Source organism: Aureobasidium subglaciale (assembly GCF_000721755.1).
Source record: "Aureobasidium subglaciale EXF-2481 unplaced genomic scaffold scaffold_33, whole genome shotgun sequence".
Taxonomy (NCBI): domain Eukaryota; kingdom Fungi; phylum Ascomycota; class Dothideomycetes; order Dothideales; family Saccotheciaceae; genus Aureobasidium; species Aureobasidium subglaciale.
In genome coordinates, this window is record NW_013566962.1 from 19,377 (window position 1) to 43,309 (window position 23,933).

General features: G+C 51.0%; 11 protein-coding genes across 11 annotated transcripts; 5 read left to right on the forward strand and 6 right to left on the reverse strand.

The window, feature by feature from the left end:
• Nucleotides 1-224: 224 nt before the first annotated feature.
• Nucleotides 225-923, reverse strand: AUEXF2481DRAFT_92411 (uncharacterized protein; the record flags this gene model as incomplete). Its single annotated transcript, XM_013484135.1, has 2 exons — nt 225-805; nt 878-923. 2 exons carry the CDS (start codon nt 921-923, stop codon nt 225-227), a joined length of 627 nt encoding a protein of 208 aa, XP_013339589.1.
• A 414-nt stretch (nt 924-1,337) lies between these two features.
• Nucleotides 1,338-2,965, reverse strand: AUEXF2481DRAFT_112649 (uncharacterized protein). The gene is made up of 3 exons (XM_013484136.1): nt 2,699-2,965; nt 2,239-2,640; nt 1,338-2,187 (listed from the first exon to the last, which is right to left on the reverse strand). The coding sequence occupies exons 1-3, from the start codon at nt 2,831-2,833 to the stop codon at nt 1,522-1,524; spliced, it is 1,203 nt and encodes a 400-aa protein (XP_013339590.1). The 5' UTR covers nt 2,834-2,965; the 3' UTR covers nt 1,338-1,521.
• A 138-nt stretch (nt 2,966-3,103) lies between these two features.
• Nucleotides 3,104-4,956, forward strand: AUEXF2481DRAFT_44430 (uncharacterized protein). Its single transcript, XM_013484093.1, has 3 exons — nt 3,104-3,262; nt 3,342-3,556; nt 3,610-4,956. The coding sequence occupies exons 1-3, from the start codon at nt 3,154-3,156 to the stop codon at nt 4,807-4,809; spliced, it is 1,524 nt and encodes a 507-aa protein (XP_013339547.1). The 5' UTR covers nt 3,104-3,153; the 3' UTR covers nt 4,810-4,956.
• A 52-nt stretch (nt 4,957-5,008) lies between these two features.
• AUEXF2481DRAFT_8843 (uncharacterized protein) lies at nt 5,009-6,781 on the reverse strand (the record flags this gene model as incomplete). The annotated part of the gene is made up of 2 exons (XM_013484066.1): nt 5,009-5,352; nt 5,407-6,781. The coding sequence occupies 2 exons, from the start codon at nt 6,779-6,781 to the stop codon at nt 5,009-5,011; spliced, it is 1,719 nt and encodes a 572-aa protein (XP_013339520.1).
• A 445-nt stretch (nt 6,782-7,226) lies between these two features.
• AUEXF2481DRAFT_70321 (uncharacterized protein) lies at nt 7,227-8,564 on the reverse strand (the record flags this gene model as incomplete). The annotated part of the gene is made up of 3 exons (XM_013484115.1): nt 7,227-7,935; nt 7,986-8,443; nt 8,532-8,564. 3 exons carry the CDS (start codon nt 8,562-8,564, stop codon nt 7,227-7,229), a joined length of 1,200 nt encoding a protein of 399 aa, XP_013339569.1.
• Nucleotides 8,565-8,850: 286 nt separating this feature from the next.
• AUEXF2481DRAFT_44433 (uncharacterized protein) lies at nt 8,851-9,683 on the forward strand. Its single transcript, XM_013484094.1, has 3 exons — nt 8,851-9,141; nt 9,225-9,292; nt 9,350-9,683. Exons 1-3 carry the CDS (start codon nt 8,905-8,907, stop codon nt 9,357-9,359), a joined length of 315 nt encoding a protein of 104 aa, XP_013339548.1. The 5' UTR covers nt 8,851-8,904; the 3' UTR covers nt 9,360-9,683.
• A 299-nt stretch (nt 9,684-9,982) lies between these two features.
• Nucleotides 9,983-12,220, reverse strand: AUEXF2481DRAFT_83401 (uncharacterized protein). The gene is made up of 2 exons (XM_013484132.1): nt 11,901-12,220; nt 9,983-11,840 (listed from the first exon to the last, which is right to left on the reverse strand). Exons 1-2 carry the CDS (start codon nt 11,953-11,955, stop codon nt 10,357-10,359), a joined length of 1,539 nt encoding a protein of 512 aa, XP_013339586.1. The 5' UTR covers nt 11,956-12,220; the 3' UTR covers nt 9,983-10,356.
• A 230-nt stretch (nt 12,221-12,450) lies between these two features.
• AUEXF2481DRAFT_70428 (uncharacterized protein) lies at nt 12,451-15,989 on the forward strand (the record flags this gene model as incomplete). The annotated part of the gene is made up of 2 exons (XM_013484127.1): nt 12,451-12,831; nt 12,885-15,989. 2 exons carry the CDS (start codon nt 12,451-12,453, stop codon nt 15,987-15,989), a joined length of 3,486 nt encoding a protein of 1,161 aa, XP_013339581.1.
• A 1,040-nt stretch (nt 15,990-17,029) lies between these two features.
• Nucleotides 17,030-18,734, forward strand: AUEXF2481DRAFT_70390 (uncharacterized protein; the record flags this gene model as incomplete). Its single annotated transcript, XM_013484122.1, has 3 exons — nt 17,030-18,160; nt 18,282-18,488; nt 18,543-18,734. The coding sequence occupies 3 exons, from the start codon at nt 17,030-17,032 to the stop codon at nt 18,732-18,734; spliced, it is 1,530 nt and encodes a 509-aa protein (XP_013339576.1).
• A 1,116-nt stretch (nt 18,735-19,850) lies between these two features.
• On the forward strand, nt 19,851-21,574 carry AUEXF2481DRAFT_83404 (uncharacterized protein; the record flags this gene model as incomplete). The annotated part of the gene is made up of 2 exons (XM_013484133.1): nt 19,851-20,733; nt 20,795-21,574. Exons 1-2 carry the CDS (start codon nt 19,912-19,914, stop codon nt 21,572-21,574), a joined length of 1,602 nt encoding a protein of 533 aa, XP_013339587.1. The 5' UTR covers nt 19,851-19,911.
• Nucleotides 21,575-22,325: 751 nt separating this feature from the next.
• AUEXF2481DRAFT_70415 (uncharacterized protein) lies at nt 22,326-23,331 on the reverse strand (the record flags this gene model as incomplete). Its single annotated transcript, XM_013484124.1, has 3 exons — nt 22,326-22,583; nt 22,646-22,903; nt 23,062-23,331. 3 exons carry the CDS (start codon nt 23,329-23,331, stop codon nt 22,326-22,328), a joined length of 786 nt encoding a protein of 261 aa, XP_013339578.1.
• Nucleotides 23,332-23,933: the final 602 nt, after the last annotated feature.

Here is a 23,933-nt window from a genome sequence, read left to right on the forward strand (position 1 = left end):
TGGCTTGAAAGCTCGACACAGCAAAGTCTAGAGGCAGAACGCCTGATCAGGTCTGAATTCTGAGTGGCTCTATCATATACAGAGCAGTGCGGAACAAACATATCGCCAGCTTTCATGGTGATTATCAAAGCGATGTGCTTTCAAAAAACAGAAGCCGCGCAGACTATCATACATTTCTTTTGATTATCATGCTTCCTTCCCATTGGCCCTTCTATTTACACTCTTCATTGCTTCTTCTTCTCCTTTTGCAGAGCCTTCTTCGTGTCATGCTTCTTGTCCATCTCCTCAATCTCGTCAGCCTCCTTCTTGTTGGCGTACCACTGGCCAGCCTGCAGGATCAAGACACCAACAAGCAAAAGAGCCAAGATGGTATCGCTAGCAGCCAGAACCTTGAGCGAATCTTCCCTTGAGAGGTAGTCACCAGAATCGTCAACCTGGCCTTCGGTGAGAGCGGGGTTACCATAGATGCCAGAAGTGACGACGCGCATGCCCTTGACAATATTGGCAATGTAGACAGTGACACCGCACATGTACAAAACAAGACTGGCACCGTCGAAGAGAAGGTTGGCCTCGGAAGGCTTGTAGAGCTTGGTGATGAAGCCTAAGAGACCGGTTGCAATGACAATGTGGAGGATGCGCGAGATGAGAGGTGGGGATGCGTGGATGAACTTGAGATGATCCTCCAGCATCTGGTAGTAAGGCGCGCGCGCATCTACTCCAGGAATGAGGTTCGGGGGTGTAGTCCACAGTACATTGTAGTCGTAAGGGAACGATGCGAAAAGGACTCCCAAGAAGAAGCACGTCGCTAGTTCATAATGTCAGTCGCGACTGCCTAGACTCAGACAGCTCTGTGTCCAGAGTGTGGAGATGTTCTTACGTCCGATGATGAGGAAAGTCGCAAAGGGGTTTGACATTGTAGGCATCTTGAATATCTGAGCGCTTGATGCGTGTATGAGACGAATGTGTGTGCGACAGGAGGTAGGTGGGACAAGGCAGGTAACAATTCTGGCAGAGCTATCTAAAAATCACCTCCAACGACTCCATCCCCGTCCAATCACCCGCCAAGCCCCGCGATAGGCCAAAGCCTAGACCGCATGTTTTCATGTGATTTGACTAATACTTTGCTTTCCATCTGTAAGGCTTCATCTTTCACCTTCCAGGCTTCAACAGAGCTATCATGTTCAATCAGCACTTGATCTGTATTGGGTCTGCACTCTATTTTCAAAAGAGTCGCATGTCTTACGACTTTCAGACTTCCGAGGCTACCTGGCTGAGAACAGATCCATCATCTCACGCTGTTATTCTCATCCGAAAGCATGCGCATGTTTCTGTCATGTATGCTGGAAGCTTCAAAACAGTGATGATATGATTTGTTACGTAGACTGATCTTTACTATATAAAGATGTTCGCGTGGCCGCCCAAATTTCCGACCAAGCTGTGTCAAGACATGCATTTCCTTTCCCAGTGTATACCATGCTGATGCTTCGTTCAATCCAATAAATCTCCATTACTTTTCAGTTCCTATGCGGCGGCAGGAAGACCGTTGGCAGTTCCAGGCCAGGCGACAGCACCGCCGGGCGAGTCAGGCAGGCGAGCAGTCAAAACTTCAACACCGGTCTCGGTAACGAGAAGAGTGTGTTCGAACTGAGCAGAGCGCTTGCCATCGACCGTGACACTGGTCCAGTTGTCGGGCCATGTTCTATCCTTGTAGGTTCCGAGGCAGATCATGGGCTCGATAGTGAAGCACATGCCGGGCTTTGCCATACCGATGGCCTTGTTCTTTGCGTAATGGGGCACGTTGGGAGCGCAATGGAAGAGAGTGTTGATACCGTGACCGCAGTAGGTCTTGACAGTACTGCAACCTCTGTCCTCGGCGTGCTTTGCAATGACGGGACCGTACTCTCTGAATAGTGTGTTGGGCTTTGCGATCTTGATGGCCTCGTCCAAACACTCGCGGGCAGTCTCGACAACGCGGACCGAGTCGGGATCGGCCAGAGCCTTGTCGCCAACGTAGTAAGTCTCGTTGATGTCGCCGTGGAAGCCTTCGTGGTAGAGAGTGACGTCGATGTTGATGATGTCTCCGTCCTTGAGGACGCGCTGATCGGGAATACCGTGGCAGATGGACTCATTGACCGAGGTGCATACTGACTTGGGGAAATGGCAGTAGTTCAGCGGAGAAGGGTATGACTAGGGTCGGTCAGCTTGGAGAGGTGTAATGAATCTCGAAGGGCATCTTACGTTTCTCTCTACACAGGCGTTGTGAACAACCTCGTCGATGTAATCGGTAGTGACACCGGGCACAGCAGCGCGAGCGGCAATGTCCAGAACCTCACGTGCTAGCCTGCAGACCTTGCGCATGGCATTTTGCTGGGCCTTGTCCAGGATGGTGATCTTGTTGCGGCCAACAAAGACCTGCTCGGAGCGAGGGATACCATCTTTGGCATAGTCGGGGCGCGGGATGTGTTCAGGAACCTTGCGGGTGGGTGACAGGGGGTAGACGGGTCGGAGGTCGCCAGTGTACTGGAAGGCAGGGAAGGGGTTGCGGGTGCCGGTTGCTGGGTCAGGTTCAGAAATGACTTTGGGAGCAAAGATGGAGCGGAGAGGGTTACTCGTTGACTTGTGAATCTTCTTGTGTTCACTCTGCTGCCTGTCAGTCGCCGTGCACGTTGGTCTTGCCGGTCGCGCCAAACTCACATACCCAGTTGCGCTTGAAGCAGTCGTTGCTGCAGAAGAAGCTGGCCAGTCCTTGCTTTTGGCAAGTCGGACATTGTAGTGTGCCTGCCTCGTTGTTGCAGTCTGCGCCCTGACATTGTCGCTTGTCCTCGGTCGCCATGTTGCTATGTGCCCTCCCGTTCTGCTCAAATCTGGAACGAAGATGAATGTGTTGACTCCGGACGAGTTCTCCGGTCTATCTTTCTTGCTTTAAAGGCTTCAAAGTCGAGTCGTGATGGTATGCAGATCTTGAATCCCGAACGGGTACAAAATTCAAGGGCACGAGCTGTTTGACAAACACCGGCGCCGTTCCGCCCGAGCACGGACGCCCGGCCCGCCCTGCCCTACTTGTCCATGATGCGGTGGATGCTTGCTTCAATAATCAGACCCTCGAGAAATCATCTTGACTTTCGTATCTTTATTTCGTAACTTTACACAAAAATGTCCAAGCAAAAGACTGTTATCGTAGGTGCTGGCCCTGTTGGTGCTCTTGCAGCACTCTATGCCGCTGGTCGTGGCCATGATGTTGAGGTCTACGAACTGAGAGGAGGTATGTCATAATTTCTACTGTATTTTGTTCTGATACACTGCCCTCGCTCCTCCTAGACGGCATAACTAACATGCACTAGATCTCAGGGATCCATCAACTGTCCCACTGAACTTCACCAAATCCATCAACTTGGCTCTTTCGGAAAGAGGTATCAACTCGCTGAGGAAGGCCAATGTTCCTGGCTTGATCGAAGCTGTGCTGGAAGAGACTATCCCTATGCATGGCCGCATGATCCATGGAGCCAAGCAAGAGGTGCTATATGAGGAGTCTCAGAACTATGATATTCATGGAAGGGTAATGATTGAGCCTCGACATCAGCACAACGAATCCACTAACGCCATCCATAGGCCATCCGTGCGGTTGACAGAGCAGGTCTGAACAAGCGTCTCCTTGATGAGCTAGACAATCTACCAAACGTCAAGTTCTTCTTCAATCACAAGCTGGTAGGCGCTGATTTCAGGAAGAACAAGGCATGGTTTGAGAGACGAGACGAAGGCGTGCGACAAGATCACGCTCAGAACCCAACACAAGGAAAAGATGCACCTCACGCATCTTCGGAAATCGAGGTACCATTCGACTTTATGATTGGTGCAGATGGTGCTCACTCAGCTGTACGGTACCACTTGATGAAGTTTACTCGCATGTCATACCAGCAGGAGTACATCGAGACGCTATGGTGCGAGTTCCACATGGATCCTTCGGCAACAGATGACTTTCAGATCTCAGCGAACCACTTGCACATCTGGCCTGGCGGCGAGTTCATGTTCATCGCTATCCCATCTCTGGACAAATCATTCACCTCGACGCTTTTCCTTCCTGCAAAACACTTTGCCGAACTGGACAAGAATCCTTCATCGCTGGTAGACTTCTTCAACAAGAACTTCCCTGGTGTGGCAGGCAAGCTTATTCCCGAGGACGAGTTGTTGAAACAGTACAAGGAGAACCCACATCTACCTCTGATCAGCATCAAGTGTTCACCATACCACTACGGTTCCTCTGCCGTCATTCTCGGCGACTCGGCACACGCAATGGTACCTTTCTACGGTCAAGGCATGAACGCCGGTCTCGAAGACGTCCGGGTTCTCTTCGAACATCTCGATGCAAACAGCGACGACGCAGCTGGTCGCGCCAAAGCACTCGATGGCTACTCAGATCAGCGCGCACCCGATGCAGCAGCCATCAACGATCTCGCACTCCGCAACTATCAGGAAATGCGTGCAGATGTGACGTCCCCTGTCTACCGTCTCCGCAAGTGGATTGAGGAAAAGATGAATGTATATTTGCCATCCGCGGGATTTGCAACACAGTACTCTCGTGTCAGCTTTGACAATATGAGATACTCCGAAGTGGAGCAGCTGGCACAGAAGCAAGGCAGGATTTTGCTTGGTGGTATGGCAGGCTTCGTCGCATTGTTGATTCCTGCAATGGCCTATGGTAGTTGGGCTATCTGGAGATGGAATCGCGCATCGCAGGCTTCCAAGGCGGGTGTCTTTGGTGTTTTGGGTCTAGGTGCTGTCGCTGAGCGCATCGGAAGAGTCTTTACTTAAGAAGCCAACCTTTGACGACTGTACGATTTGATGCTGAAGAAGAAAAGCAATGTATAATCACGCAATAGCAGAATAGTATAATGTCAAACTCTCCTCAACAGAATTTCGAGATCCTAGAAACCACTTTTTGTCTAGTCGAAGATCTAGCTCTTGTCCTTCATACTATGTACAAATCATAGAGATCCAGAAGGTCGCCCATCTATCTACTCAATGCCTTCTCTCTAATGAACCAAGCACTCAAAGCCGCACCAGCCACAAGACCAATCTCAAGACTAAACGCAGCACGTGTACTCTGCGCATAACACCCTCTAACCAGAGCACGCACACTAGGCTCAAGCGTATTGATATACGCCAAACTCTCTCTGACACGTTCAGTGATCTCAGCCGCTGCATCACCACTGCTGAGTGCTGAGGCGAGATGATCGCGCAGAGCTTGGTTGGCAAGGGTAGCAGAGACGGAGACACCGAAGACTGAACCCAAGCTGCGGAAGAGGTAAGAGCATGCGGTTGCGACTGCTTGGTCTTCGCGAGATGCATTGGCGACTGTGAATTTGTTAGCAGGGAAGCTGGTATGCAGTGAGGTCAGGGAGAACTCACTAAGACCAATAAGGGTGGATGTGACTCCAATACCATTGCTGAAACCACAAATGCACATGCCAATGATCATACCCAAAGTGCTGTTTGCGACGAAGCCAGAAAAGAGGAAGACGAAGGCCATGCCGATGACAAGACAGGTGTACGCAATGACTGTCAAGTAGTAAAACTTGCCGGTACGCTGCATGTAGAAACCACCAAACAGACTGCCACTCACGCCTGCAATGATACCTGGAATCAAGCGAACGCCAGCTTGAGTCGCAGTAAGGCCGTCCACAGCTTGGAAGTAGAGGGGAATGTAGAACAACGCAGCAAGCCATCCAGAAAACGAGAAGAAGTTGCAGAGGTAGCAAGCGAAGAGCGAACGGTTGAAGATGATGTGACCAGGTGCGAAAGGTTCCGCAGCAACCTTCATCTCCACAAGGATGAAGAGAATGAAGAGCGGGATACTGAGACTGATGGAGATAATGGTGATGTTTGCCTTCCATGAGACATTGCTGCCTCTGTCCAGAGCGAGCAAGAGAGTAAAGACGGCACCGATCAGGATGGCAGCACCGACAAAGTCGATACGACGAAGCTTCACCTTCCAATCGGTTTGCTCCCTCTTAGGAAGCTTCAAAACCAGACTCACAACCACAAAGGCAAGCACACACAAGGGCACCTGCCCAAGGAAAGCCCATCGCCAACCAATCGAGTCTGCAAGAATGCCACCTAGTGGAGCTCCTGTACCAGCACCAGTGGCATAGATGATGTTGACGTAGCCCTGCCACTTGCCACGCTCACGAAGAGGCACGGCATCAGACATTAGAATAGAAACAACAGTCGTCATACCACCACCGCCAATGCCCGCAAAAGCACGAGCAGCAATAAGCTGATTCATGTTCTGAGCCAAACCACAGAACAGACATCCAATACCAAAGATAGCATATGCAAACAACAGGCAACTCTTTCTTCCAAAGATATCCGACATCTTTCCATACAGCGGTTGAAAACTCGTCAGGGTAAGGAAGTATGCGGTTGCGATCCAAGAGACATTATTGAGAGCCTTGAGCTCACTGCCAATCTTTCCGTAGCTGGATACAATGATGGTCTGGTCGGCGGCTGAGAGCAGGACACCGATGGTCAAGGCTGGGAAGATGACCTTCATTTTCTTTCTCATCTCGGGTTGGCCTTCATATTGCTTCTGTCTTTCTTCCAGGCTGGTCTGTCGTTCGAGGGTTTCGCCATCTGCTTCTTCTTCTTCAGCGATGACTCCATTGGCGACGGCGCTGTCGGGTGCGATGCCATTGCTAGGGTCAATGGGCTTGGGTGCTTGCTTTCCTAGCAATGGTGAGGTCTCGCTTGCTGGTTCGCGACCATTGTCGTCTTCGGTCGCCATGTTGTATGAGTGACTCGTGCGGCCGGGTTTAGGTGGGGATAAGATTCGACACACGATGGATGGCGATTGTGTCGCGTGCTCGCTGGGAAGCTCTATGTGCCGATTGACGAGGGAAGATACATATCAGTCCTTTCCAAAATGACTCAGGAAGAGGATGAGAAAAGCTAAATGTGTCGCGACGGGGTCACCGCCTCAAGGATTGTTCTTGTATTGCACCATTGACTGGAGTGGACCCTCGCCGGCTATCGCATGCCTATCAACTTCCTTGTTTGTGCGCCCTCGGCCATGCCCGCTTGGCCGCCGACAATTTTGATACTCAACAACACAGGGCTCACTACAAATCGTATTAGAGAGCAATATACAACGTGTTTGTGCACAGCTATGTACATTGTTGCGATGGATATGACCCACTCGGCCAAATCAACACTGTCTCCGGCTTGCCCGCTCAAGCCGCAAGAGGAATATCGTCAAACTCCTTGCGCATGAACAATCGAGCCTGTTCAAGTCCCTCCTTGACTACATCGGTCCTGTTCACATATCCAATTCTGACATAGCCCTTGAATTCTTCGCCAAAGCAATCTCCGGGAAGGAACATGACACCCGTCTTTTCCTGCAATTGCTTGCAAAACTCTCTAGCATCGATTGGCTTGTCGTCCCGACAGAACTTGATGAATGCAGTTGTTCCTGCCACTGGCTTGACCCAAGTGCAGTATTCATCGTGCTTGATGACGAATCGCTCTAGCAACTCCAGGTTCGTGCGTGCGAGGGCGATGTTTCTGCCTAGCAAACTGTGTATACAGTCTTGATCCAAGGCGAAAGCGGCTACTTGTTGGTCCAGAATGCCTACACTGATGGTGGTGTAATCACGGGCTTCGGCAAACTTCTCTATCAGATCGCGGTTGCGTGATGCAACCCAGCCAGTTCTGATGCCGGCTAGCGAGTAGGCCTTTGAGAGTGACCCTGTGCAGATGGTGTTTTCGTAGCCCATGGACAAGATTGAGGGAGGAAACTCGTTTTCGGCAGGAGTGACACCATGGAACAGAGGACGATAGACCTCGTCCGAGAGGATGGTTATGTTCTTCTCTCTGGCCAATTCGACGATTTCTTGCAGCAATGTCTTCTTGAGGACAGCGCCACTTGGGTTGTTTGGGTTGCTGTGAAGGTCAGTATACAATGACTCATTGTAGTCAGCATCTAGACTTACTTGAGAATGATCAGTTTGGTGTTATCCTTGATCATGCCCTTCAGTTCCTCAAAGTCCGGTGCCCATTGCTTCTCCGGTGTGGCCTTCCACAACTCCACCTCGGCGCCTAGTGATGCTGGGTAGTCGTATAGTTGTTGATAAGTGGGATAATGACAAATCACATGATCGCCGGGGCCGACAAGAGTGTAGAGTACCAAAGCGTTGGCTGCAATAGCTCCAGGTTGTATCAGGATATTCTCCTTCGGCAGTGGGTTGCCAGATCTAGAAGAGTATAGCCTTGCAAGATTTGAACGTAGAGTCTCGTTGCCGCGAATTTCTCCGTAGTTCAGTACAGTAGATAAGTCCACTATCTCGGCAGTCTTATTCTCAGAAAGCTCTCGCAGCTCATTGACCGAGACAGATGCGGCACATGTTTCTGCGATGTTGTACTTTGCAGTAGTTTCGTATGTATCCATCCACTACTTAAGTCAGTCTATGAGACTCTATGAGGAGTGTGGCTTGACTGTTCTATGTAGCCTTATAAAAGGACAAGCTATAGATACTGACCTGCTCGACTGCAAATGGCTTGATATGAACCATAATGTAATGGATGACCGGATGTTGGAGGCTACTCGATGGTATTGAAGGAAGGTATCTAGCACTAGATGCCTGACAGTATGACCGCTGCTGGATGCAAAGGAGATTCTATAACTCTATAATCTTGTAATAAAGAATGATTGTCAAGTCAGTACGCCCTAATAATGACAGCAAGTTCACAGTTGAAAATCCACCGAGGTCGAGAGCATCCCCCCGTTTCGGCAAGTGCAACCGAAACGCCATTTTCTTGGCAAAGATTTCGAGACATCGTCACGACCACCTCGATATTCAAGAGTGCCTTGTCGAGAGCAGAGCTAGCGCCAGCACAGCAAACATCTCCACCATGTTCTCACAAGCAACACGTTCGCTGCTCCGCGCAGCCCCTGTGGCACGCAACTCCGTCTCAATGTGCGCGCGCACCGCCTTCAGCACTTTCTCGGCCAACTCGCTCATCTCGAGAATGTCGCAAATGTCACTCGCTAGACCCGTCGCATCACCCACAAAGAGCCTGGTTGCTTTCCAACAGACACGAGGAATGAAGGTCCGAAGTTCGGTCAAGAAGCTGTGTGATGGTTGCAAGGTACGGAAAGAGTAGCAGCAGAGAGAGGCTGGCAACAATCACGAGAGGATATGAGAGAGCAGGATACTGATGAGAAATCGCAGAGTGTGCGTAGAAAGGGTGGCAAATATGTCTACATTATCTGCAGCAAGAACCCCAAGCACAAGCAGAGGTACGATTATACTCGATTTCTTTCGAAAAGGTAGACGATGCTAACAATGTCTTGCAGACAAGGTTGATTGAAGAAGAGAAGAGAAGAAAGACTACACTGTACAACAACTGGCATACCCTTTTCTGCATATCTGGTGGCGGCGTTCTAAATGGATCACGAATGGACTTTATACCCTTTACCTCAATCCCTATACCGTGCCATGCTGTGATGCTCTTCAAACTACCGGTGGAACCTCTGTAGATTGCTCCTGCTCTAGCTCAGTGAGCTCGGTGTATCACATATCATCTCGAAGATATCTGGCCCAAAACAGAGGTCCTACTGGGGTGTCCGACCACTCCTTCACTTCTCACCGAACAACACCCTCCCATATATTGAGCCAAACCCTCCTATAACCACAACAATCTCCTCCAGCCCAATGGTCTAACCGCTACCGAAGGACCACCATTCGAACCCCACTAACATCACTTTCCAGAAATCATTCCGTCCTTCCTCGGCAGAGAAAGTGTGATGCGGAAAATTCATTGAGGCGCGCGACTTAATAGTGGTAAAGGCCCGCAAACCTGACCCACAAACACCCTCCCCCCCGTGACATGACGATCCGAGACAATCGGAGAGGACTCAACCATCACAATACTAACCTCGATTCGGTGATAGGAGTTTCTTGCAAACACAAGGGCAAGTTGAGCTGATGATGTGGGTTGGTATGAAAAGTCTATCGGATCACTTGAAGTGTCCCTGCTGACATGCCTTGCCAACACAAAGCATTCCTCTCGGTACTGAAGGTGGGATGATAGCACCCTGGTCCTAGGCGGCCTATGGAACAGGTAGGATTTGGTTCGAAAGAATTGTAAGTACAAAATTCCCTTCTTCCCTTCCAATCCTCGGTAGCACGACATTCCTTTTTTGCTTCCACTGTCACGTGTCCTGCACCTGATACATCGACTTCATGCCCAAAAGACATGTCCTTATAGCATGGGGACCATCGGAGTCACAACTTTCGTGATAACTGTTTGCGTAAATGCTCATTATTGGGTATCTCTGTAAAAACGCCACCTTGACTGAACCTAGCAAATCGTCAAGGCACTGACCGCACCGTTATGCATAACCTCAAACATCAGACCAGGGAACTTGTACAGCTTAGTGTTCCGCAGCCACTGCTCATCCCCACCATCATCCCTCTTCTCATGCTCCCAGTCGTCGTTGCCATTCAGTAGCTCCAACTCCTCATCTAGATCCATATGACCAACGTCGCCATTGATGAGAATGGTGGAACCCGTGGAGCTGTCTGTATCGCCGCCCCAGCTACGTACGATGACCATACCTTCCAACATATCCTTTGCTGGCCAGATGTGCGAGAAACTCTTGACGAGTGCTTGGTGAAACGACGGAAACAAAGACTCCGAGGAAATTGGTGTCTCGCCAGAAGGTATGTGGTTTAAAGACCATCTGCTCCTGCGATGACGGTTGAATGGGTACGAGCCTGGGATGTTGCCATGAAGTATGATTTGCGTAACAGTAAGATGTCCATCGATCGATGTCAAGGTCGGATGACGAGTCTCACTGGGGTCTTCGGTGCCTTTGGGTAGGGGAGAAACGTCGGTCGGCGGCCCCAGCAACATGTCGAAGCCGTGTTCGAAGTAGCAGTAATATTGCTGCTCGTTGGCCTGGCTGGGTTCTGCACCATTTGTCTCTTCATCTTCGTCAAAATCAGTCTCGTAGGTGTCGGTGTTAGTGGAAGAGTAACTGGATGGGGTTGAACCATAAGATCGAGCATAGTTCCGGGGCATTTTCTGAGGAGGCGGGTCGTCGTCGAGACGTGAGCGTGGCATCATAGCGTCCGGTGGACCCAATTCGGTGATTAGATCCTGCGGCGTTGTTTCGCTTAGTGTGATGAGGGTTTTCGAGCCGGAACGACGTAACAGCTCAACCTTTCCTGCACCGTACACATTGACATGTTCAACCTCATCTGTAGGACCCTCCTTGGGTCGACCGATGAGCGAAGAAGCCCGTGGGTTTGTCGAGTTGTATGTGAAGAGATCCTTGCGAACTTCAGGCCAGAACCTGCCCTCATAGATGGCCATTGCAGTAGCTGGAGACGCAGAAGCGGTCAGCATGGCTGCATAGTCCTTTTGAGGATTGAAAGCGTCGACTGGGACAGGGAATGTAACAGACAAGCCGGGCCACGAGAGAACGTAGAGGCCCATGTTGGAGCCATCTTTTAGGCGGATGAACTCGCCAGGATATGTAGGACCAAAAAGCTGGTAGACCTTCTTATAAGTCAGATAGCTTTGGCCGTTGGACAAGACCTGGGCAGGTACGAGCTCGCCACTCTTGAAGGTGAAGATCATGCGGGTGAAGTCGATGATCTCTATCAGACGCAAGCGCTGGTCCGGAGCGTCGAAGCGGAGTCTAAAGCCATTCTTGGGCAGGCTGACAATGATGGTCGTCTTGAGGGGCGTCTCGGACGAGAAGGTAAAGTCGATCTTGGGAAACGTACGGGCGTCACTTCTGAGCTTGTTCAGGACGTCGAAGAGAGAAGCGCCCAATACTGAGAGAAGGAATCAGGTTGGAGAGGACATAGAGAGCAGATAGATGGTGGTGCACGTACCCATGAAGCCCAGCGAGTGAGCAGCTCTGAAGGGCAGTGATGTGGGCTCTGCCATGCTGGAGAGTATGATAGATGCTACTTTGCTCGAATGTATGAGACGCGAGAGGTAGAGGCGGCGCCGAAGGTCTTGTTGTCGACCACTTCGAAGCGCGTCATGTGCCGGTGGTGTTGGTCATTCGATGCCGTCGCGCCTGGCACGGTGAGCTTTCGTGAAAAGTAAACCTGCCAAATCTATTCAAAGCGGCAGGTACACGACCAAGAACAGTAGGCACCAAATTGCAGTTCGTATCAAACAGACGTGCGATTGTGCTCGTAATGAGGCAGGAACAACCGTGATGGAAGAGGGGCTCCTGCCGGACTTGTCGGAGTTACGGGTGACGTGTGGGTCGAGGCAGATCCGCGTTCCATGTTTATAGTTTTTGTTTGTAAACACAGCGACATCATCAACTTTGTCAACCACTCCGTCCGATCTATTTTGACCCAGACCATGTCGGCACCTCCCAGGCCGGGACAGGCTGTCAAAAGACCAACAATGCGTCCAACATCATCTATGCGCCCGCCGCCTTCGCGCACGCCTTCACGCGCCCACACTGCCACTCCCAGCCTCAGCGGAAGACCTTCAGAAATGCCTCCTTCACCAGCACAGTCAGTCCAGGGTGGAAAGAGGAAGGAACGCGATTTCGATCATCAAGACCAGGACCACGAAACAAACATCAATGTAGTCGTGCGCTGCAGAGGTCGAAACGACCGTGAGCTGCGCGAAAACAGCGGTGTTGTTGTTTCCACAGACGGCGTCAGAGGCAAGAAAGTCGATCTCTCCATGGGCCCGAGTGCTCTCAGCAACAAGACATACCAATTCGACAAGGTCTTCTCGCCAGCTGCAGATCAGGCTATGCTGTTTGACGACGTCGTTGAACCCATCCTGGATGAGGTGAGAAAGGCCACTTTCACACTTGTATTTTTTGCACTATTCTGACTTCCCAGGTCCTCGGCGGTTTCAACTGCACAATCTTCGCATACGGCCAAACGGGCACCGGAAAGACCTACACCATGTCTGGAGACATCACCGACATGCAGCCTTTACCAGACTCTGCCGGTATCATCCCCAGAGTCCTGTACTCACTTTTCAACAAGCTAGGAGAGGACAACGAAAGCTCCGTCAAGTGTTCTTTCATCGAACTCTACAACGAGGAGCTCCGGGATCTCCTGTCTTCAGAGGACCACGCAAAACTGAAGATTTACGACGACAACAGCAAGAAGGGCCAAACCACGACTTTGGTCCAGGGCATGGAGGAATCCCACATCAAATCAGCATCCAAGGGTCTTGAACTTCTTAGGAGCGGCAGTCACAAGCGCCAGGTTGCTGCGACCAAATGCAACGACCTCAGTTCCCGCAGTCATACCGTTTTCACAATCACCGTCTATATGAAGCGCACCACCGAAACAGGTGAGGACTTTGTTAGCGCAGGAAAACTCAATCTGGTCGATCTGGCTGGCAGTGAGAACATCCAACGCAGTGGTGCTGAGAACAAGCGCGCTGCTGAGGCTGGTCTTATCAACAAGAGTTTGCTTACCCTCGGCCGCGTTATCAACGCGCTCGTTGAAAAGAGCTCTCATATTCCATACCGAGAATCGAAACTCACCCGTCTTCTGCAAGACTCTCTTGGAGGACGTACCAAAACTTGCATTATCGCAACTCTATCCCCAGCGAAGAGCAACTTGGAGGAGACGATATCTACACTTGATTACGCTTTCCGTGCAAAGAATATCCGCAACAAACCTCAAATCAATCAGATGGTCACCAAGAGGACTCTGCTCAAAGAGTTCACTATGGAGATCGAGAAGCTGAAGAGCGAACTTATTGCGACCCGCCAGCGCAACGGTGTTTACCTCACACAGGAGGCCTATGAAGAAATTACTGTCGAGAGTGAGTCGAGACGTATTCTCTGCGACGAACAGAAAGACAAGATCGAAACTATGGAGGCAAATCTGCGCAACAAAGTTCAGGAACTCTTCAGTCTGACCACTAATTTCAACGGCTTGAGAAAGGAGAACGAGCAAGCAAGACTGATGCTTGATGGAACCAAAAGTCTGCTCGAGAAGACGGAGCTCGTGCTTAATCATACAAAGCGCAGTCTGACAGAAGAGACATTCATTAGGAAAGCACACCAAAAGACTGAGTCTAAGCTTGCCGGCATTGGCGAGGACCTGCTCTCGACCCTATCTTCCACAACAACAGACATTTCTGGCTTACACTCGAAAATTCAACGTAAAGCAGATTTGCACTCTCTCAACCGAAACAACTGGACCTCGTCGAAAAGCAGAGTGACGAATACTACCAACACGGTCAAGGACAGGGTTGAGACTCTCAGGCAGCGCCAGGAACAGCTCCTCACATCCATGTCCACGAGGATGCAAGGTTTCGTCTCAGATGAGTTGCAAGAACTTCAACAATCCCAGAGATTCTTGCAGGAGAAGGCAGAAGCTTTCCAGAGATCGGAGAAGGAGGTCAACGTCCAGACCGCAAAAGCTAGAGACGATGTTAACGAAGTCCTCGAGGAAATTAAGACCCTCCGCGAAGATGTCAAGCAGAATGTCGGAAACGGATTGAATGACCTGTCGGCAGCAGCTCAACGCATCACTGCTGGAATTTCCACTGAGCTTGAGAATTTCCACACACAACTACACGCATCATATGTCTCACTAGGCCGGGAGTTCAAATCCATATTCGACGATGTCGTCAAACAACTAAGCGAGCAACAAGCAGAGTCTGAACGCTTGCGACAGCAGATCTTGACTGCCAATTCAACATATATGGAAGCCGGTCAGGAATCTAGGACGACTTTCGAGGAAGCTATGGAAGAGGAGCGCCGTCGCGCTGCTGCAGATCGTGAGAAGATGCTATCTCAGATCAGCTCCCTGATCACAACCTCTGCTGAAGCCCAAGAGCGAAGAATTACCGAACATATTGCGCACGCATCCAAGCGCGTTAAGACTTCTGAGGATGATTACAGTGTTGCTCGCGAAACCTACAACGAGAGCTCCGATGCTCTGGTAGCCAAGTCGAAGTCGCTGATCGATTCTTGTGTCCGCTCTCGTGAGAACGTCAAGGCAAAGATCAAAGGAGACTGGAACGCAGCGAACGATCAGACCGAGAAAATCAAGGCGACTACTGAAGTTGTCCACGGCGAGACTGTTCGCATTGTTGACACACAAATGTCCAATATGGACACGCAGCTCATCTCCTTGGATGAAATCGTGTCTCGCATCCGTGCTCAAAACGACACTCATCACACCGCTCACACTGCCTCCCTCGCTCAGCTCTCGAGCGATGTCCAGCAATCGTACTCGAACATCGGAGCTCATATGGAGACATCCTACACTCGTACGCAAGGACTCGACACTGATATGCAAAGTCGCACTGCAGATCTTGCATCTACACTTCCAGAGCTTAGCTCGTCTGGTGAGATTGTTCAGACGTTGCATACTTTGCGCGACGAGATGAATGCTTCCGAACTTACCGAGTATGTTCCTACTGGAGAAACTCCAGCTAAGGTCGCCTACAGCTATCCTACGAATCTACCAAGAACAGCCAATCACGAATCTCTGCTCGAAAGGCTGCGAAACGGCAACACTGCAATCGAAGAGAGCCCAGCCAAAGACTCGCAGATCCGAAACACTCCCAGAAAGCGAGATGGACAGACACCTTCCAAGGGTATCATCTATACAGATAATCCTACCACTACTGGCGGCTCCGATATCTCACATGACGCGGTGACCAATAGCGATGCTGCCCGAAACCGTCCTCATAGCCTACCCGGACAGGTCGGTCTCCGAGAAATCGACGTCAACGTCAATGCAGCTTCTTTGCCTGCCCCTACCGAGCACCCAGAATCCAGAATCGGTTTGCTCAAAAGAGGCAATACCATGCCTCAATTAGATGCCAACGCCAAAGTCGACAGCAAGTTGCCTATGAAGCGACCCACCCGTATGACTGCTGGCTTGGTCGCTGAAGGCAGAGAGAACATCGGTGCAGGTGGCGGTGTAGCTGCTGGTATCAGAAGATTGAGACCTCGTGGTAGTGACTAAGTCCACTCCTTAAGCTCTTTTGTCAATGTTGATGTACTCTTTCTACCGTACAAACTTCTGTATAACTTTCTTTTCTGTGTTGGAGAGGCTTCTGGGTTCTGGCGTACTTGATGGCGCTTTGGAGTAGTAAGCATTTTGGGGTGTTCAAATTGATTTGGTTCGCCTTCGTGGCGGTTTCAATAAGAATCTTTTGTTGCAGGCAAGAGTTTATCAAGTCGAGTGGTGAAAGTGTACAAGATTTGGGATTCAATGTCTTGCGGTCATGGCTCAGTACTCGTAAATGCACTTATCCTGCACTATAAAACACCAACATCCCTCCCTCTTTTCCCATTTTACACACTCGCTGGTGCGAGATGCACTTGAGCGCTAACAGACCAGACTTGCCTCATTGTTGTGCGGTCTGTCGGTTGTGGTAACATCCAATGGTGTCCTCGCGGTAAAGCAAGGTCGCCGACGAAACAACACGGGTCGATGATACCCATCAGCACCTCGCCAACTCCGAGCTTATGTTTACCGGGGACTCGAAGGTGTGAGTAGAGCAGAGAGAAACGAACGGTACGGGACCCCGAGACGCTTCGTAGATTTACAGGGTCCACAACTCAGTCGGATGAATCTAAGTCCGGAAGGGGTTCGTCTTCTTGGGAAGCATTGTACACTCTGGGTGTGCTGTCAGTGATCAAAGTCATGCTGTCCCCTCAAGTCGCTAGCGGAAATGGGATGTTGTGTCGAGAGAGTGGCACTCATAATCATGCGTGTTTCAGTGGAGAAAAGAACGAATTGAGTTGAGATTGGCGGGGAAGGAGCGGGAGATTTGAGAGTCGCGCGAGGCGCAGAAAGTAGTCGTACATGGTGCAGGCATCCTGTTTCTCTCCTGCAGCAACAATCGTTTGATAAGTCGTCCGACATTTTCGACAAATTTCTCGTGCCACGTCAAGCCGCGATCTCTCGCCAGGCAATCGTTCAATCGACGCACACGAAGCAACGCCGACTTCACGACTTTCTGTTCGTCCCCTGAAAGCGACCAGTCCATACAATCCAACATGCCTAGCATCGGCAGCATCGTCTACTACGGCACCCACCTCGGGGAGCTGAGGAACATCATCCAATGGAAGCTCTGGCACGATGCCGTCCACGAGCGCGACGAGTCCAAGGAGAGCGCTGAGCTGAAGGAGTGCTTCAAGTACCTCAAGATGACCAGCCGCAGTTTTGCTGCCGTCATTCAAGAACTGCATCCCGAGCTTCTTGTTCCCGTCTGCCTCTTCTACCTGATCCTGCGCGGTCTGGACACGATTGAGGACGACATGACCATCCCCTTCGAGACCAAGCAGCCCCTCCTCCGCAACTTCCACAACATCCTCGAGCAAGACGGCTGGAACTTTGCAGGCAACGGCCCCAATGAGAAGGATCGCGAGCTCTGCGTCCACTTCGACGTCGTTGTCGCCGAGTACAAGAAGATCAAGCCCGAATACAAGGTCATCATCAAGGACATCACAGACCGCATGGGTAACGGCATGGCCGACTACGCAAAGATGGCCGACGAGGGTGGTGCTCAGAAGGTTGAGACCATCAAGGAATACTACAAGTACTGTCACTACGTTGCTGGTCTGGTCGGCGAGGGACTGACTCGCTTGTTTGTCGAGGCCAAGTTGGCCAACCCTGCCCTTCTGGAGCGCGAGGACCTGCACGAGTCGATGGGTCAATTCCTACAGCAAACAAACATCATTCGTGATATCCGCGAAGACCACGAGGACAAGCGCTACTTCTGGCCTCGCGAGGTCTGGTCCAAGCATGTCGACCACTTCGAAGACCTCTTCTTGCCCGAGAACAAGGAGAAGGCATTGGCCTGCAGTTCAGAGATGGTCCTGCTGGCTCTGCGCCGTGCCGACGACTGCCTGTTCTACCTTGCTGGACTCAAGGAGCAGAGTGTCTTCAACTTCTGCGCCATCCCCCAAACAATGGCCATTGCCACACTCGAGCTGTGCTTCCAGAACCCCACCATCTTCGAGAAGAACGTCAAGATCACAAAGGGCTCTGCCTGCAAACTTATGGTTGAGAGCACACAGAACCTTCAGGTTGCATACAATACTTTCAAGCGTTATGCTCGCATCATTCACAAGCGCAACAACCCGCAAGACCCCAACTTCCTCGAGATCAGTCTTGCATGTGGAAAGGTAAGCTTATAATCCCTCTTGAACCCTGCCTATTCAGAGTTGAGCATATGTTTATGCCGACACAATATTCACAAGCACGGGCCATCGTGAGAACACAGCGCTAACGCAACAAACTCTGCAGATTGAGCAATTCATCGAATCCATCTTCCCTACTCAGACTGCTGCCACTTACCGCCAGGGCGCTCCCGCCGCTGTCGACTCGAGTGGTACCACTCTCTCCCCCGAGGAGCAGGAGAGGCAAAAGAAGCAGCAGGCTCAAGACAAGGAGGAGTTCTTCTACATCATGCTGGCTGTTGGAGCCACGCTATTCGTTATTACCTTTATCATGGTACGTCAACCTAACACATCGCCAACCTCTGCATCTGCTAATAATCGTCTTCAGTTCTTCACCGCTTGGATGATGGGTGCACGCTTTGACATTGCCTGGCAGCAACTTCGCAGCGGTAACATCTGGGCACCGAAGACCACAGACGAGGCCCTCGATGCTCGTGATGCCTTTGATGCAGCAAAGTCTGCCGTCACAGCAACTGTCAAGGTCGTCACATCAAGCGTCGTCTCACATGGCGAACTGTAATGACTTGCAGCATACAGACTGCTTTTGTTGTGCTTTTTCTCGGACGACAGCGAACACAGATGAGACGAGAACTGACCACGTAAACGATCAAAGAATCCCGTAATTACCCATGGACCATCGAGTGTAGCATTTGGGTTGGCGCACTCGAACTCCGGTTCTGTAGACATACTGACTAACCCTGTTCCTTTTATCTCACCAGCCAGCTTTCTTCTTTACACACTTATGGATACCTCAAAATAGTTTCTTCTTCTTTTCCCCATCTCCTTCTTCCCGACCTTCACGTTCTCCCCTCTTTCCTCTACCCAAGCACTCATGTCAAATTGCAGCCTATGCCTATTTTCAGTGGCGACAGACTGTGCCGAAGATGTGCTGATATTGATGCCTGCGCTGGCGAGTCCGAAAGGAGACTGCTCATATCACTGCAGTGGTTTTGTTCGCTGTGGTCGGCTTTGAGCAGGGGTGCATACATATAACGGAAAGATAATCAACTTGCATTCATACGTCAATCAATGTACATCATGTATATGTTTTTCAATCAAGGTCTTGTGCATGATTGCTGTCTGTCGTCTGGGCATGTCACTACGTTTGTACGAGATTCGCACTTGTTGTTGAAAAACATTTCGCTGGTCGTAGTGAACGTCATGGTTGCGGTTGACAATCGATAAGCTTTGGTGAATTCGATCTTGGAGGTAACAACATGCAACAATATACGACCACACCGCAACTTTAGCCTATGTAGATACTTGTACAAATATAGGAGGTCATGTTAGATGTATCGAGCATGTTGTAGGTACAACGGCACTTTTACCAGAGTGAATACATTATGCCCATCATCCGACCAGGGTCATACAGCTAGCGAATTGACTTGGGCGCGGACAAGATCGATGGCTTAGCCGTCGCTCTTAGAGTACGTTGTTATTAATTATTTAGTGGCTGTGTCAGATAAACCTCCAGTAGATCCAGTGAGATGAGATACGAAATATGAGTGCATTCACCTTTTCTTCGCATGGTCTGGCTCGAGTGATGGTCGTCTGGTCCCTGAATGAGGTCACACGCGACGGTCCCGAAAGCGCTCCCCGCGTCTCCCAGTATTTACATCTAAACACACACTTGCGACTTTCTTTTACCACACAACAAAGCCCTCGTGCACCTCTTCAGCCAACACAACATCACCACAATGCCTCCCAAGAAGCGCAAACAACCAGCTGCGCTCGGTCCTGAGGTGCCTTTGACAGTTACCACCCCTCGAGGCAAGATATTGAACACAACTGCCGCCGCAGCTCGCCCCAAGCGTAACATCGCTTCGACCATGCCTCCTCCCGATCCTCCGAGCGTCAAGAGAACTCGTCGCGCCGAGACTTCGTCGGCTTCTGAAGTTACCCCCAAGAAACGTGGTCGTCCACCTAAGGCTACAACTGCTACGCCCAAGGCCACCGTTGCTACTCCCAAGTCGGCTTCCACAGCCACGCCCAAGAGCCATAGAATCGGCGAAAGACAGAGTGCCAGGCTAGCATCGACACCTGCTAGTGAGGAAGCCCCGCCAGCATTGAGAAGGTCTCGCGTCACAAAGTCAGCCAAGTCGGCTCTACCACCTATCAAGCGCGGCAGGGGTAGACCGCCCAAGGTCTCTGAGAAGAAGCAACCTATTGTACCTGACAACGACGCTGCCGAGGATGCTAACGACGACGAGAGCGGTGGTGTTGACTATGACGACGACTCAACACACGATGCCAACATTACAGAGGCCACCACCATCATCCAGGCAGATCGCAACTACTGGCTAATGAAGGCCGAACCCGAGTCTCGCATCGAAAAGAACGCCAACGGAGAGGATGTGGATGTCAAGTTTACCATTGACGATCTACGCTATCGCACACAGCCCGAGCCGTGGGAGGGCATTCGCAATGCGCAAGCCCAGAACAACATGAAAGCCATGAGAGTCGGCGATCTTGCTTTCCTCTACGAGTCGAACTGTAAAAAGCCAGGCATCGTCGGTATCGTAAGCAATATCCCTGCCTGTAAAACTGTATAAGTTACCTGCTAACAATGCTCAATTATAGATGGAGATTGTCGAAGAAGCTAGCCCTGATTACCACGCCTTTGACAAGAACAGCGCCTACTACGATCCTAAATCTAACCCTGAAAAGCCAAAGTGGATGCTCGTCCACGTTGCCTTTCGTCGCAAGTTTGACGAGAAATTCACACTCAAGGATCTGCAGATGTTCTCAAAGCCAGGAGGTGCACTTGCTGGCATGGAACTCTTCAAACAGTCACGTCTTTCCGTTACCAAAGTCGCTAGACCTCAGTGGGAGTTCATCATGAGCCAGATCGGCGACGACGATGATGATGAGGAGATGCAAGACTTCGATGCTTCCGTAGGCGCAGAGCGCGATGGCGGAGACATGGAAGCCGAAGCTGCTGGCGGAGGCCTCGACGAAGGCTTTGACGAAGGTGTCGACGGAGGATTTGAGGAGGGTCTCGACGAGGGTCTTGAAGATGGTCTCGACGAGGGACTGGACGAAGACACCGGCGACATCGAAGGTTTCTCAAACACAGACTTGGGTAACGACTTTGCCGCCGCCTTCGAAGCCCCTGCTAACCTCCGCACTGCCACCGACGAATCTGGTCCCGATCCCACCGCCAACGAGATCCCCGATGTCGTTGACCAGATGTCTGCTTACGCCATGGCTCCCCCCTCAAGAGACGTCTCTCGCGATGTCTCTCGCGGCCGCAGTCGCAGAGGTAGAGGTCGACCTGCTTCTGTGCCTGTCGACTATTCTGAAGTCATGCATGATGCTAGTGTGCCTGCTAAGCATGCCGGCGATGCTCCTTCTGCTTAGGAATGAGGCGTGTCGACCATGATACAGAGGCGCCTTTTGTCTTTTTCGTTTCTCTTTGCTCTTGCAAGATACCCCCCCTTTTCGTTCTTTCCTTTCTTTTACTTTCTTCTTCTTTTGCGATACCACAATCAGCGAGCATGGCGTCAAAGGTCCATAGGAGATGGAGAAAGAGGAGAGAGCTTTTGCATTCATATTTCTCAGGCACAGAAATGTCTTTTCCAGCGGTTTTGCTTTCCGCTTCTCCTCCAAGGAGATCAAAGGCGTACAGGATGAGGATGGATAGGGGATCAAGAGGTACATAGGAAGCTACACATTCATGGCTATCCGATATACAAAGATTCCTTTCTATTCGTCTAGTCGTTACATTTGCCCACGAGAAAGATCATCTCGTATAGTAATCGTCTGCTTACTTGTGCGCAACAGATGTATCAAGGTCTTAGCACGCTTCACGATAGATTGTATCAATGGAAGCACAGGGACTGGTCGGCAGAGGGCACATGACAGCAGCAGCAACATTAGTACCATGCCCGATTCATGTTTTCACAAGTGGGAAGATTGACACAGTATATGGAGTTTGAGCATGGATATCATTGAAGGGGTGGAAACATGTCTTCATAATGTATCTGAAGAATTTGCTTTTTGTTTGATGACAGAAATGCCACCGGTATGCCCACAGCTCTTGATGTTTTCAGACCATGATGCACCCAGAGACATTCTGCAATTCAAGACCGTACTAGACACGGCGAAGAATCTAGTAGCGCTTGCCCTGGCGGAGGACATCGGCGTACTCGTCAAGAGGACCGCGGATGAGCTTAGTCTCCTTCCACAGGTTGGGGGTGAGGAAACCGTAGGTGTTGGAGATGGCCATGAAGGTAGCCTTGAGGGTGTTCTCAAGGGTCTTGGTGGAACCGGCCGAGGACGAGTAGGCGTCGTTGACACCGGCAAGCTGCAAAAGACGCTTGACGGCGGGGGAGGCGACGATACCGGTACCGCGGGGAGCGGGGATAAGCTAGAAGAGTAAAAGTCAGATGGGTCGGGTCGTCGGGTTGGATGTTGGAAGGGATTGCTTACTCTGACAGTGACGGAACCGCACTTGCCGCTCTCCTTGACGGGAATGGAGTGAGGCTCACCAAGGTTGGAACCCCAGTAACCACGACGGACGGGGATGACGGCAAGCTTGGCAATGATGATGGCAGCGCGGATGGCGGTAGCGACTTCCTTGGAGGTCTTGATACCGAGACCGACGTGACCGTTGGAGTCACCGATGACAACGACGGCCTTGAAGCGGGTACGCTGACCGGCACGGGTCTGCTTCTGGACGGGCTTGATCTGTAAGGAGACATGTGTTAGAAGCTGTCTCTCTCTGCTCTTTCTTTTCAATGCGCAGAGGGGAGGGGGAGCTGGTGAAGGAGCTGTTGCGGGTGTTGTAGACGCTGTCGCTTGCGCAATTCTGGGTTCCTCTCTGCGCATCTCTTGTGTGGGCGCACCTTCATGACCTCGTCCTTGAGGGTGGGGAGGAAGAAGTCGACAATCTGGTACTCCTTGATGGGCAGAGAGTGAAGGTAGATCTCCTCCATGGACTTGATCTTGCCGGCCTTGACGAGACGACCGAGCTTGGTGACGGGCTGCCACTCCTTCTCCTCGTTCTTGGGTCCACGGCGACCACGGCCGCGACCACGGCCACCACGGCCACGGTCACCACCACGGTCTCCTCCACGAGATGCGAATCCGCCACGAGTTGCTCCACGGTCAGCCATTGTGTTGATGTATGGGTTGTTGTTGTCGACGAAGAGAAGGTCGTTGGTCGTGGAAGTCGCAGGTGCCGCTCGCGAGACTGGAATTTCGCTTTTGCAGGGACGCCAATTTTGCAAAAGTGGGCCCCGTGCGTCGCGTCGGCTAATCCCCGCACATCATCCTCTACCTATCTTATCTATCATTGTTGATCTACATCTTTATCAACACGAATCAAGTATTGTTCACTTCACCTCACTTTGCCTCTGATCCTTTCAAATCCTTTTCAGCAATCTCAATCATCAAATTCGTGACTCTGCATAGAACAACCACATCGCCTGCCCAAACGCCTTTCCCTTTCCACCATTCAGCCCTTGACCTCCCGACCTCTATGACTACGGGATCAGTCTTGTCGAAGCAGGCTCCAACAGATCCGCTTTTGCATCTCGAACCATCTCCATAGTCTTTACGGCATGGCCTTTGATGCTCATTGCCGTGTCCTTGTAAGCATGCAAGCTGTGTAAAGCTGCGCACCACTGGCAATCTCTATTCGACTCTTGCCTCGTCACATGTGCGTGTATCGTGTTTCCCTCGGCTGCCACTACTGCTTTTGCAGCTGTCTTGTAGC